This window comes from Phasianus colchicus, chromosome Z, assembly GCF_987193195.1.
Source record: "Phasianus colchicus chromosome Z, bPhaCol1.hap1.1, whole genome shotgun sequence".
Lineage (NCBI taxonomy): Eukaryota > Metazoa > Chordata > Aves > Galliformes > Phasianidae > Phasianus > Phasianus colchicus.
In genome coordinates, this window is record NC_143476.1 from 48359044 (window position 1) to 48372406 (window position 13363).

The window sequence follows — 13363 nt, forward strand, 5'->3', positions numbered from 1 at the left end:
CAGTAGCAGCACAGATGGCCCTGCCACCTGCAAACTTGGTGCAGTTTGGGCAAAATGGAGGAATAGATGGTTTGCCAGGTGTGTTTGTCCAGCCTGGTGTAAAAGAGAGAAGGAAGAAACAGATTTCCTACAGCCTTGGAGAGATGGAACTTCCTCCTCTCAACACCTTCTGTGAAATATGTGCCCTTTTAATGATGCCAGTAAGGTTTTCTTCTGTGTGATCTGAGAGATACCAAACTGCTACCTTTTTCTTCCAAACAGTGACTCACACCATTATATTTCTTTGATTAACTAAGCTTACTTAAACAGTCTTCTGTTTAAATTTTACTCTTTTTCCTATCTTACTAAAACTTCCTTAAGAAAATGGAAATGGGATTCGAGTGGAAGAGAGGTTCATGGAATGGTCAAGGTTATGTCCCTGCAGAAATCTTTTGTTACTCTCAGTATCTTATTCTATGCATGTACATTGGCAAAAGAACTGTTTCTTTACTTTCAGCTTCTTTACTCTCATAAAGAGGTGTATCTTGGGCAAAAAAGGATGCAGAAGTGCTCTAAAACATAATTTTTGCTTCCCCACCCTAGCAGCACGCTCTCTGAGCCGATCTGGCTGAACTTGCATCACTAATAAAAGACTTTATTGCACTGAGATAACAGCTGAGGTTGGTTTGTTGTTTGTTGTTCTTTAAAAGAGGTAAGGAAATGAAGAGAGATCCCCTCAGCTGCATTCCTGGTGTTACAAAACAAGAGTAATGTGTCTTGAGGACTCCAGATTCAGGACTTCTGGCTCTGAACTTGATTGCATCAAGAAGATGAGGTCCTGGACAGCCATTTTCTTAATGCCTTATAAAACAGATTTAAAAGCCACTGTATAGGACCCATAAGAAAATTTGTTATTGTTACTGTTTTTTGTAGTGTCTGAGCCATGGCAAATTGGTGATGGTGTGCATTTCTGATTTGTGGAAGGCAAACCAAGTTTCAAACTTCTGACTTTGTAGCTGCATATTTATTTCACATTTTCCCTCATGCGAGTGTTTAGCATATGCATTGTTCTTCTAGTTTCATTTCACTGTTTACAAGGGCTTACACCTCTCTTGTTCATAGCTGGTGTGTTACCTACCTCAGTGTTTCAGCTTCATACGTCATTTTGTCTGTCTCCTAATTTGAAGGCAGAGACTTCTGAAAATATTTATGTAAGACAATTGCTTGGGAGTATTACAGCTTACATCTATGGTTTTATTTATTTTTGTTTGTGTGTTTATTTATTCTGAAGATAGCACTAAGGCATTCTTTCTTAAACATAAAGCCATAAGAAGTAGTGAATTTTCAGTTGTTGTTTAAAGATACCATATGTCATTTTCTTGAGATTAACTCTTACAGGCAGTTGACATGAGCCAACGCATATTCATATTGCTAACTGAAAAACATTTTATCCCTACATGAATTCTTAAATCATGTGGGCTGATTACATAACCTGACACTAACAGGTTGTGATAAAACAAATCACTGCCATTACCTGCCTTACCCTGTTATTACTTTTTGTTCGAGGGTTCCTTATTTTTCTTGCCTCTGTGCCTTTGGATGTTGTTTTTCATCTCCCTTGCTCTTTTCTAGAAAATGGGGATGTGATATGGATTTGAAGGCTGAACTGTTTGGTGGATAAAAAATTGGTTGGATCGTTGTAGCCAACCAATGTAGCCATGGGTTGTTGTCAGTGTCTCTTACATCCAGATGGAGGCCAGTCACATGCGGTGTCCCCCAGGGATCTGTCTTGAGACTGGTGCTCTTCAACATCTTTATCAACAGCGTAGACAGTGTGATCTAGAGTACCCTCCGCAAGCTTACCGATGACACCAAGCTGAGTGATGCAGTTGACACAACAGAAGGTAGGGATGCCATCCAGGGGGACCTGGATACACTTGAAAAGAGGGCACGTGAGAATCTCTGAAGTTTAACGAGGCCAAGTGCAAGATGCTGCACTTGGGTCGAGGTAATCCCAGATGTGTTTGCAGACTGGGAGAACTCATTGAGAGGAACCTGGCAGAGAAGGACTTGGGGATCCGATGGACAAAAAGCTGGACATGAATCAGCAGTGTGTGCTTCCAGCCTGGAAGGCCAGCATCCTGGGCTGCATCAAAAGACAGGTGGCTAGCAGGGCAAGGGAGGTGATTGTACTATACTCTGCCTTTATGAGGACACATCTGGAGTTTTACATCCAGGCCTAGGGCCCCCAGTGCAGGAAGGATGTTGGAGTGGATACAGAGAAGGGACATGAAGATGATCAGAAGGCTGGAACACCTCTGCATCTCTCTTATGAAGAAAGATTGAGGGAGTTGGGCTTGTTTAGCTTGGGGAAGAGAAGGCTCCAGAAAGCTCATTGTGGCCTTCCAGTACTTGAGGATAGCTTACAGGCAGAAGGAGGACCACCTTTTTACATGGTCTAAAAGTGACAGGACAGGGGAGAATGACTTTAAACTAAAAGACAGAAGATTTAGGTTAGAAGTTAGGAAGAATTTTTTTATTCAGAGGGCAACAAGGCACTGGCATAGGCTGCCCAGAGTAGTTGACACCTCATCGCTGGAGGCATTCAAGGCATTGCCATTCAGAGCAAGGTGGGATGGGATCCTGGGCAGCCTGGTCTGGTGTTTGGCAGTACTGTCCATGGAACTAGATGACCTTTAGTGTCTCTACCAACCTAAGCCATTCTGTGATTCTATGATACTGTTTATTTTGTTCTTTTGAATTAGACCTCATGTTATGCTAACTGTAATTGCTATTTGTAGTTAATGTGGTTAATGAAACATCTTATTTAGAAACAATCAATATGAATGGGCTTTTGTTTTTAAATATGTTGTAGAAATTCATGGCCAATTCCACAAGTTCAGAATCCTTTTTATGCTACTTTATGCAGGGCATCTGGTTCTGTTAAATGCTCTGTAGCATGTTGTTTTTATATTTTTTATTGAATGATAACTCCGTCTTACCACAAATGTTTTGGAAAAAGTCTCATTTATTGAGATGTTTGTCTCGTAGCTGTCAGATGTCCACTTATCCTATTTTGTTTGTAGGTTTGAGAACTTACAAGTGAACACTAAGTGTGAGAACTTGGGAAGAGTGGTGGAGAGTAAACTATCCTTCCTTTGGAGACATTTTGTGCTGTCTTTCTAACTAATGATAATGAGTAAGTGATATGATGTTGAAGTCAGGATGACTGACAGTGTTTATGGAAGGATGCTATTCTGTAAACAGTTGTGACAGGTTTTTGTTTTCCTTGTTTTATATTAAAAAGCTTTCACTTCTTTCAGTGCAAGGTCTTTATATTGCTGAGTTTGTTCCCGAGAAGAAATGTTACTTGCAGAAATTCAACTTCTTGTTGACTGTACAACCACTACCTTTTGTTCTGCAGCTGAATACGCAAGGAAAAGACTAACAGTGGTTTTATTATGTGATAGTTCCTGAATGTGCTGTTGTTGCCTGATGGGTAACGAAGCTTTTAATTAAAGCATCAGCTTTAATTAATGAACAGTCTGTTGCTGCAGAACATATGAACTGTGCTAGCAGGCCCCTTGCTCTGCAATACATTGACTTACGTGGAGATTTAGTCATCTGCCTTGAGAATCTTTCAGATTGACATCTGAGCCACAGCCTCAGGAATCTGCTGATAGACAGTTTAGGCTGAAGCCCGTGGCTGTGAGTTTTGATTTAGGCATTATGAAGCCCCTTTTTAGAGTAGGCTTACCATCCAAATCTTCTGATGGAGAAGTGCGTGGACATAATCCATGTAGACCAAGTTTTAATCACAGACCTAGCATTTCTTCTTCTTCAGATACTACTCACATCTAAGTTCATTTAGCAACTGTAATGCTTTATCTCTGAGAACCTCTGATAGTGCATATTTATAGTGAGGTAGACTTCTAAAATAAAATAATACATCTGCACTACTAAGAAATGCAAAGCATGAAAAGCAAGGGTTAACAATAATGAGATGCCCATGTGTGAAGTTTGTAGTTGTATGTTAACTTCCTTCTGGCATCTGTAAAGTTTTCTGGCCATAGCTTTGATAGCAGCAGTTTCTGCCTGCTGCAGGCCTTGCATCTGTGCCACATGTTGTAGTTGATCAGTCACTGCTCATTGATTTAAAGAAGGTGGGCTTTAATTTCTGGTTTCACTGTTTCTGCATCATCTGATGAAGATATCCGTTTAACTTGGAAAGAGTCAGGTAACAGTGTTTGGTTAAAGTTTGTTCCAGTGTGTTTCCTCAGAGACCAGAGCTGGTGTTGGTGTTGCAGGCTAGTAGTGCAGCTGCCTGAAGCTGCATGGAACTGGGGGCTGTGCACTTTGTGCAACATGCACTGTGCATTTCTGCTGCTCCGAATGTTTGAGGTTCGTAAGTGATCGTTTATGATATATTCTCAGACTCCAGCATGGAGCAGGTAAGCTAAAATATGCAAACAGTGCTTTTTTGAGATTTCCAGGTAGTGAAACCAACCTGTGGCAGAAGTTGCAGTTGCTGAACTTGTGATACAGGGATTTATCTGCTCTATCTGCCAACATTCAAATGGTTTATACTTCTGTGAAGTCAGAAGATGAATATAAATCAGCAAGCAGACTTCTATCTGGGGCACTTGTCCCTTTCCCTCCCTCTTTGCAGCCCTCTGTGAGCCCCACTGTCCTCCTTTGTGCAGCACTGCAGACTGCTGGGCCTGTTCAGCATGGGTGAGCGGAAGGCACAGGCTGTGCTTGAACCGTGTTCACTGGTCAGCAAGGGGAGGACTAACTCGCAGAGGCATGTGTTGGCTTCTCATCAAACCTCTATGCCTGAGGGGTTTTGGAGCAGTGGGCTGCAGACATGGCCTAGTGCAGGGAGCAGGACAGGTGGGTCAGTAGGAACCAAACTTGTAAGGAACAGGTTCAGTACATGAGGATACTTTGTTCTGTGACAGCTGATCTGGTAGATTCTCTTAGTCTCTCTGATCAGCAGAATTTCAGTTAAAACCTCAGCACTCTCCAAAACTGCAGTTCTGCACAGTTAAAGGGAGGGAGAATATTCTTCTTGAAAATCTGCAGGTTAAATGAGTTCTTACTTATTTCATTGTTAATATTAAAGATTGTTTGGCTGTAGATGAGCTACATGCACATGTCGATCCAGCAGAGAAGAATATCTCAACCTCCGTCTCTGTCCAGAAAACCAAATGGCTCAGTTTCAGCTGAATAGATTTTTGAACCAACATAAACTCTTAAATTTAGTATTTTTGTTTGTCTCTCAGAACGGGGTAAGACAGCTATGCACACACAGCTTTTTGCATCTCTTCCACTGGCATATGAGTGAAGAGTTTTCTGCTAGGGGAGTGTCCTTTTAGGTGCTGCAAACACAGTAGTTGTTCAGTCCTCCAGGAGTTTCTCTGCTGGTCTGATTGTGGTTCCCCATTGTCCTGTGAGCAACGATGTTCTTCCCCGAGCTGTACTAGTACAAAGGAGATCATGTCTGCTGTTGGCAAGTCTCTGCATCTTCATTAATGTTCTACTAATACTTGTTCAAATTCTCTTCCATCTCCTCCCTGCCACAGTGAAACAAGAAAGCTTTGGGGCTTTCCCTTCTGCTTGAGGTTCAAGCAGTTGCTTGTTAGTTTATGACATTAATTCCTGATAATGCTCATTGAAAAGCAGCCAGTAGGGGTAGAAATTTGCCTGAAGAGATGTGATTCTATCAGTAGCCTGGAAAATATATGTGTTTTTGCTCTTATGTATCCCAGAAGGATTAACTGCCAATCTCCTCAGGTCCAAGAGGTGCTAGAACAAGCAGCAGAAGGTTCAACAACAGGTTCCTGCTGTTCTGCTTTTAGCTGAGACCCTTGGTTAGCAAAGGAAAGAGTAAAGAGGCAGCTGTGGTTCTTTTTGCCGCACTAGCAGAGGAAACCAGCTTTGTCTGGCCAAAGTTTGTGTGCTACTGCAGTGAAGGGGATGATGTGAGCAGAAGGGTTTGGGTGAAGGTGCATCTGAACCTTCAGTTCACCAGAGGGCCACCAGCCTTTTCATAGCGTTCTCTGCCACTTTTGGTGGAAACATCTTTTGCTTCGCTATTGTGAAATGATTGGATGTGGTTTTGGCTGCAGTTTTCAGGCCTGAAACCAGGAAGAATAACATGCAGCTTCTTGGAACCAGGGGGGCATGTGACAAATGCCTGGGCAGCTCTGGTCCAGGAGATTAGCATCAGGATCAGTGCTGCATTTGCCTCCACAGTGGGCCACAGTGCAGCACGCTAGTTACTGCAGTCAGGGCACAGTTCAGTGTGCAAGTACCGAGGAGAAAAGGTTATTTGTCTGTTTTAAATCCTCAGATGTCATGAACACCCTGCCTGCACCATTTCCCTCTGAATTACAGAGTAGTTTTGCTTCTCCAAATAGAAAGTGCTGTGTGTCTTCAATGCTTGTGGCAACATGCTTGTGCTTTCTGCTTTGCTTTTCATTAATCTCTTGTTTTAATGATTTAGCATGTGCAAAATGAGAAAACCATACCATTTGCAACTGGAGAACTGGCTTCACGTGGAATTTGAGTTTTGGGTTGATTGAGTCCCTCTGGTAACGGCCTAATTGTTGAGTTGTGTCAGTTCTGTTATTATTTCAGACAAGTTAGCTATGGCTGCTTTTGGACAATGCAGGCAGACACTGGATAAAAAAATGATGTCTTAGTATCTGCAGTATCATCTCTACTTCTGCTTCTAACTACTACAAAATCAAAAAATGTCAGCCTTGCTTTCATTCCTCTGTGAATGTGCAAAGACTAAATTTGGAATTCACTGTTTTTTTGTTTTTTAACAAGTACAAGTACTGGTTTTTATTATTGAGAAATCTCAGAGAAAAAATGTAAATTGTGATCATGGTTCAGTTTTGTGGTTTTTTTGAGGAGGTTTGTGAACAGCTATTTGACACAAATGTTCTGAAGTGTGATCACAGAACTGGTTTTTATCATTTAGTGCTGCAAGAACAAAGTAGATACTCATGCTCACCTTTCATTATGGAATTATGTTGTATTTGTATAGCAGTTTAACTTTGACTTTCGCTGCTGTCTGCTACTGCTCTGACTATCCCAACCTCCAGGTTATTACTGAAATTTTGAATAGGCAGTCTAATATGTTAGATACAATACCAACTGAGAAAGTAGACCTTTGGAAATGTTCTAATTAAAACCATTCGTAATGGGGATACTTCTCTGTTTTTTGCCCTCTGGCTCTTAATAATATTATGATAGAAACTATGAAACCTAGAATACTGCCAGAATACAACCAGTCTCTTACTGGTTGGTATCTTTAGACCGTTACAAATACAATTCTGTTTATTCACTCCATTATGCCACTTAAAATTTTCTTGATTTTTTTTTTTTTTTTTTTAATTATGATCATAGAATCACAGAATGCCGTGGATTTAAAAGGACCTCAAAGATCATCGGGTTTCAACCCCCCCTGCTATGTGCAGGGTCACCAACCACTAGACCAGGCTGCTCAGAGCATGGCCTTGAATGCCTCCAGGGATGGGGCATCCACAACGTCCTGGGCAACCTGTTCCAGTGCATCACCACCCTCTGTGTGAAAAACTTATTCCTAATATCTAACTTAAACCTCCTCTGTCTTAGTATAAAACCATTCCCCCTTGTCCTATGTTTTTTTTTCTAACTGTACACAATAACTAGTTGTGTAGAAAAATCATCTAGAAGCATCAGGCAAAATTGAAGGCTCCATTGTGTTTGGCATTGTAGTGAATGTACTTTCTGTCCCAAAATTACCTGCAGAACCGTTAATTTCGGACTCTTGAAAATACAGGTTTTTTTCTTTTTAAACTTTGATTGTATGTAATGGGTGTATTTTTGAGTTGGAAAACCAGGCTTATGTTTGTTTATACTGCTGGCTGCAGTAGAAGTCTGCTGCCAAATGACTGCTCACAGACCAGAAATTGGAAAAATATACTTGTAAGTATGAAGGTATTGGTGTGTGTTATGTATCTTATCTCTCTGTAAGAGCAATAACTTAATGTAGGAAATGTGCTCAGATTGTCTGCGTGCACCTCTTCAGCACTCCTGTCCTGTATATCTATGAAAGACAAGAGACATCCTAACATCTGAAAGGGGCAACTCAACTCAGTCATACAAGAGCCTTTTCCTAGGGGCTCATCTAGCAGTTGTTTTACATCTGTATCACTGGGCTTTCAGTGTTTTATAGTTGGACTGGAAAGAGGCTTTGGGGAAAAAGGAGCAAATGTTCTTCATTTCTTTGTTAAGCTGCTACGAGATCTTAGCATAGAGGTATTTTAGATTGTTGACCAGTTTAAATAACTTCCTTGATTTGACATGTTTGGTTACCAAGTAATGTACTGCATCACAACAAAAACAAGCATTGCAAGATTCAATTTTATATGCATGTTGCAATTTATTATTTTATCTCCTTAAAATCATAAATATTGCCAGAATTGTGAGACACAATATATGTGTAGATACTGAAATACTTGAGTGTATACATAAACAAAAAAAGCATTTTTAGAAGTGTTTCTGCTTTTTGTTTTGCTTTTTGCAAAGCTTGTAGCCTTGAGATGCTAGCCAGGCTTTGAACTGTGAAAGGGAACATAAAGAATGCAGGATGTTTTTAGAATATGCTCAGCCATGAGCAGATGGCTTCATTAAATTCTCTTTAGGAGCAAGGAGAGCAGTTGCTTCCTTTTGGAAGAAAATTGGCCAGAACAACTATTTTTACATTGCTATTCCATGTGTGTGGCAGGTAGTAATACTATTTGTAGAACTATTTTATGTAAAGCAATCAGTCCAAGTGCCTTCAAAAAAACTAGGCAAAAAGAGAAGTTTGTGTTCCATAAGCTCGTAGACAAATGTTAGGACAAAAAATTGAAGATTTAGTCATCATGTTTTCTGCTCATATTCTAAATCTTGTGTGGGGAAAGCTCTGCTAGTTTCTTTTGTTGTTGTTTTGGTGGGTTTGTTTGTTTGTTTTGGGTTTTTTTTTTGCTTCTTTATCCCCAAAATCACCACATAGTCCTGTTTATCTTGTAGTTTTCTTCTTTTCTGGGGAGTACTAATGAAAAATGCATCTATAACTAGTTCTGTTTGTAAATAACTTGTGAAGGAAAGAGATGTCTTAAAATGTATTTTTCCTCCTTTATAAATAGAAAGATGTCTGGCAGAAACATTTCAAGTGCTCTGGTTACTCAGAGGTTCAGTGTTTTGTGGGTTATTGGAGTTTATTGGTATTGATGATAGCAATCATTCCTTCACCTGTGAAATGCATCAATATTACAAATTAAGGTAGCAGCTAATTTCAGAAGGAAGCTGGTGAGGTCTGCTGATGGGGAGCCTGAACTCCTCTGTAAAGATTTGTCTAATGGTGAATGCTGTGTCATGGGGAGAATTTGAGTACTAAACAAGCTGCCAGACTAGTTTTGGCAAGATAGTCTAAGAGACCTCCAGCAGGTAATTCAGGCAAGTGACATTGAGATGCAGCTGTTGTGAGATCGCCATAGTTAGGGGATGCTTTTATTTGTACCAGTGGTTTTGGATCAGTTTGTTTTACTGCTTAAAGCAAATATTTCTAAAGGTTGTGTAGGAATTTCTACATGAGCACTTACAAAAAATATATATTTGTATACTAGAGGAAATTCTTCTCTTTTTTTTTTTTTTTTCCCTCAAGCTGCTTTTTAAGGGTAAACTTGCAGTTTACATATACGTTGCAGAAACTGTCTGAACCACGCATATAAACAACTACTGCTGCAGGAAAATTTGTGCTTAATTAAAATCAATATATTTCATTATGAGAGAAGAAAATGACCTTGTATTTGAGTTACTGGCATATTGTCCCTGCTCCGAGTTTTCCTTGCTCTTCTATAGTCTGCAACTTCTAATGGGTTTTATATGCCTGTAATACATAGTTGTAAAATGTTATCCCTTATATGTGTTCTCCAGAACATGGAATTAGGAAGAATTGTACTGGTGTTTTTTTTTTATAGGACTAGATTAAGTGGACTCACTGTAAGTAGAATTCTGACCCTAGTTAACTAATACGTGCCTCTATAGATAAGATAAACTTGTGAGAGTTATTTTGGTACGTTTCTGTCAAACCTGAGGTCAGTGTCAAGGCTTTAAGTGCAACACTTTCCCTCCTCTACGTGCTGCTTCTGGTGTTTTCCAGCACACTCAGGATTGGCAGTATTTAATAGAGCTCATTATTGTGCTGCCGTTTTTTGTTGCTGATCGGTGCAACAATGTTGTGTGGGGAAGAGAGACCTTAATGAGCAACACCCATTACAGAACAAATTGTACTGTTTTTACTGTTTCTTTCAACAAGATCTGAATGCTGTATAATTACAGTTGTGATACACAAATGAATTTTATCAGTATCTGTTACCATAAATAGTCTTGTTGAATTCTAGGCATCGCACATCTGCTGGATAGGCACTTCATCATGTATTAGTGTCTGTTATTCTTTTTTTGATGTTTTGAAAACATCTCACAACAAAGACTGCTAAGCCATCCGGACATCTGGGGAGAATGACATTTAACCAGCTTATGTGAGCAAATGTTTTTATTTGTTCACATGGAGATGTTTGCTATGAAGTCTGGGACATTCTGCCACAGAGATGAAGTGCTTAATGTGGTTATGATTAAATAAAATCACTCAGCTTATTTCTGACTCTAGGTTTTTCCCATGAATGCGGAAATTATCTCAGCTTCACAGTCCATGATTTTAGGATACTTAGGCCCATAGACAAACTTTACTTTCACATTTACCTTTTTCTAGCAATAGAACCTTATAAACAAGAAAAGGAAAAACTGCTTTCAGAAGAATCACAGACAGGACACTTCTCTTTTTCACTCAGCATCAGTTTGGACCAAATAATAGTCAGCATGTGAAAACGTCTTTTGCTGTTAGTGATGTTTTTCTGTACTGGTTGAGTAAATTATCAGCTTCCTTGAACCATGAATTGTATTAGTCCTTGCTTTTACACAAAAAAGATAAAATGCCCACTGAGACCTGAGTAAAAGTAATCTTCAGCCAGAGTTGCTGCTTGCCTTCCTTCCAGAGCTTTCCTAACCTGCAGCAAAGAAAATCAGACCATCATTCTTGTATTTGTTCCTGCAGAGTCTCCTGTCAGCTCTACATCTCATAAACAGGAGCAGTTTTGCACTGCTCTGAGCTGCCAATAACAGCGACATGCAGGAGAAAGGCTAACTCTTTGGGGTTGCAGGCCTGAATTGTGCCTTCAGCTGTGCTGAAATAAGGGACCACCACTTAGTGCTCTTTGTCCCTTCCTCCCTTTTTCTGCCTCCTGTGATGCTGCATCTTCCTTCAAATGAGATCTTTATGATGGAACTGTAGGGTGCCTGGACTGAAAGTTTGTTCCCTGAAGTAGCTCTGTGAATGAGATGTGATTCCGTAGCAGCCATATGATGCCTGTCTACTGCACACTGCTGCCATGGTGCATAGCATGTTGCCTGATGTAAGCTTGTTGCCTGGCTCTGATGCTGGATTCTAGACCTGGTTTTGAGCACAAATCTTGCTCATCAACAAAGAGCTGTTTGCAACTCAGGCAGAAAATTTGAGTAGTTTTACACTGTCCTCCTCAAGTCCTGCTTGAAAAGCAACATCCATTGTGTGGGCTGAGTGTCTGGGCCTGTGCTGCAAGTCCCCCTGCCTAAATGCAAGCTTGACTGTGGTCTTATCTGCAAAGCTTGGCTGATCTCCCCCAGTTCCAGGCCTGCTAATTTGCCTTGTCCCCAGGTAGACTTTGACAGTGCTGTGGATGCAATCTTCAGAGTGGCTTTTCTGTAGGTGACGTTATCACTTGTATTAATGTAACAGAATTTAATCTTTGGACTACAAACAATTTACATTATTGAAATGGTCTTTAAATAAATTGATGTTCTGTATTCATATTCATTTAGTGTTTTCCATTTAAATTTGGCTGTGATAGTAGAAACAGCCCTATGGTCCACTATGGCTCTAATGGCCTTCCAGTTCCAGAAATGGGATTTGTGTTGTGGCCATCTGTTTCAGGTTGCTGCAGTTATGCTTTGAGATGTTTCCTTCATGTACTTTAATGGATCATTTAAAGATCTTGTAAACTTGTTTGTCTAAATTTCAAAGGTACTGGGGGCAAAGGCTTGGGGACAGCAGGTGGTTTTGTTTGTTTTGTTTTTTGTTGTTTGTTTTGTTTTTGTTTTGTTGTTGTTGTTGTTTTGTTTTGTTTATTTAATGAAGCTTTCATACTGAGAACATGGGCAAGCTGTAGATTTTGTAGTGCCTTGGGCCTAGGCAGGGAGGGTGGTCCAAGTGATCCTAGAATCATGGAATGGCTTGATTTGGAAGGGGCCTTAGAGAACACCTAGTTCCAACTCCCTGCAATGGGCAGGGCTGCCACCCCTCAGATCAGGTTGAGCCTTGCTGGCCTTGAATGCCTCTAGAGATGAGGCATTCACAGCTTCTCCAAGAAACCTGTGCCAGTACCTTATCACCCTCTGAGTAAAGAATTTCTTCCTAACATTTAACCTTAGTCTCCCCTCTTTTGTTTTTGAACTGTACCTCTTTGTCTTGTCACTATCACACCATTTAAAAAGTTGGTCACCCTCCAGTTTGTAAGTACTGGAAGACAAGTGAGGTTTCCCCAGAGCCTTTTCTTCTCCAGACCAAATAACCCTAGCTCTCTCTTTGCAGAAGAGGTACCCCAGCTTTGTGGTCCTCCTCTGGATGCCTCCCAATATCTTGGAAAGTTTTTCTTGTGCTGGGTGTTCTAGGCCTTTACGTAGGGCCTTAAAAGGGCAGATCGTGACAGTGCTTATTTTTTTGAAACTACATCTTTGCCTGTCAATGGCAGGGGCTGTCCCAGAATACACCCTATGGCTCAATTAGTAACTGCAATGTTGAGAATCCTCCTCTTTGTTGCCCAGAAATAAATTGTTCCCTGCCAAGCACTCCAGGTGGTAGATCGAGGCTCTGTTGTGCATTGGTTTGCTGCTCATCTGGCCATAGGTTCTACTTCCAGTAGTGTCAGAGTGAGCAGGTGGTGGGACTTCTTGCCCTTGCTTCACATTGGTTGAAGCCCACTATAAAACTTCTCTTGGCTTCCTGAGCCTAGCTTTTACTAGAAGTACCACAAAACTGGTGGAGCTCTCTGCTGATAAGCACAGGCATGTTCTCACTTTCTCCTGCTTTTGTAGTTACTGCGTCCTTTGGGGATGAACCTGTGCTTTATCAGTCCTTGGTCAGGGAGTCGATGACTGCACTGACATGTGTCAGGGAAGGTTAATCCTAATAATGTATGCGTGTGAGAACTGGAAATACACCTAAGAGTTTAGGCAGGAAATAAATGCTGCT

The 13363-nt window shown here is 40.7% G+C and overlaps 1 protein-coding gene across 7 annotated transcripts in view; it reads left to right on the forward strand.

The window, feature by feature from the left end:
- Window positions 1-13363, forward strand: part of SEMA4D (semaphorin 4D) — a 93728-nt gene that overhangs the window by 26964 nt on the left and 53401 nt on the right. For 2 of the 7 annotated variants that reach the window (XM_090131362.1, XM_090131361.1), the window contains exon 1: window positions 1-4430. This exon is cut by the window's left edge and continues 25790 nt beyond it. The exons of the other annotated variants lie outside the window; for them this stretch is intronic. In XM_090131362.1, coding sequence (XP_089987488.1) covers window positions 4422-4430 — 9 coding nt within the window. In that variant the 5' untranslated portion in view covers window positions 1-4421. The remainder of the gene's footprint in view (window positions 4431-13363) is intronic. 7 annotated transcript variants of the gene reach the window in all.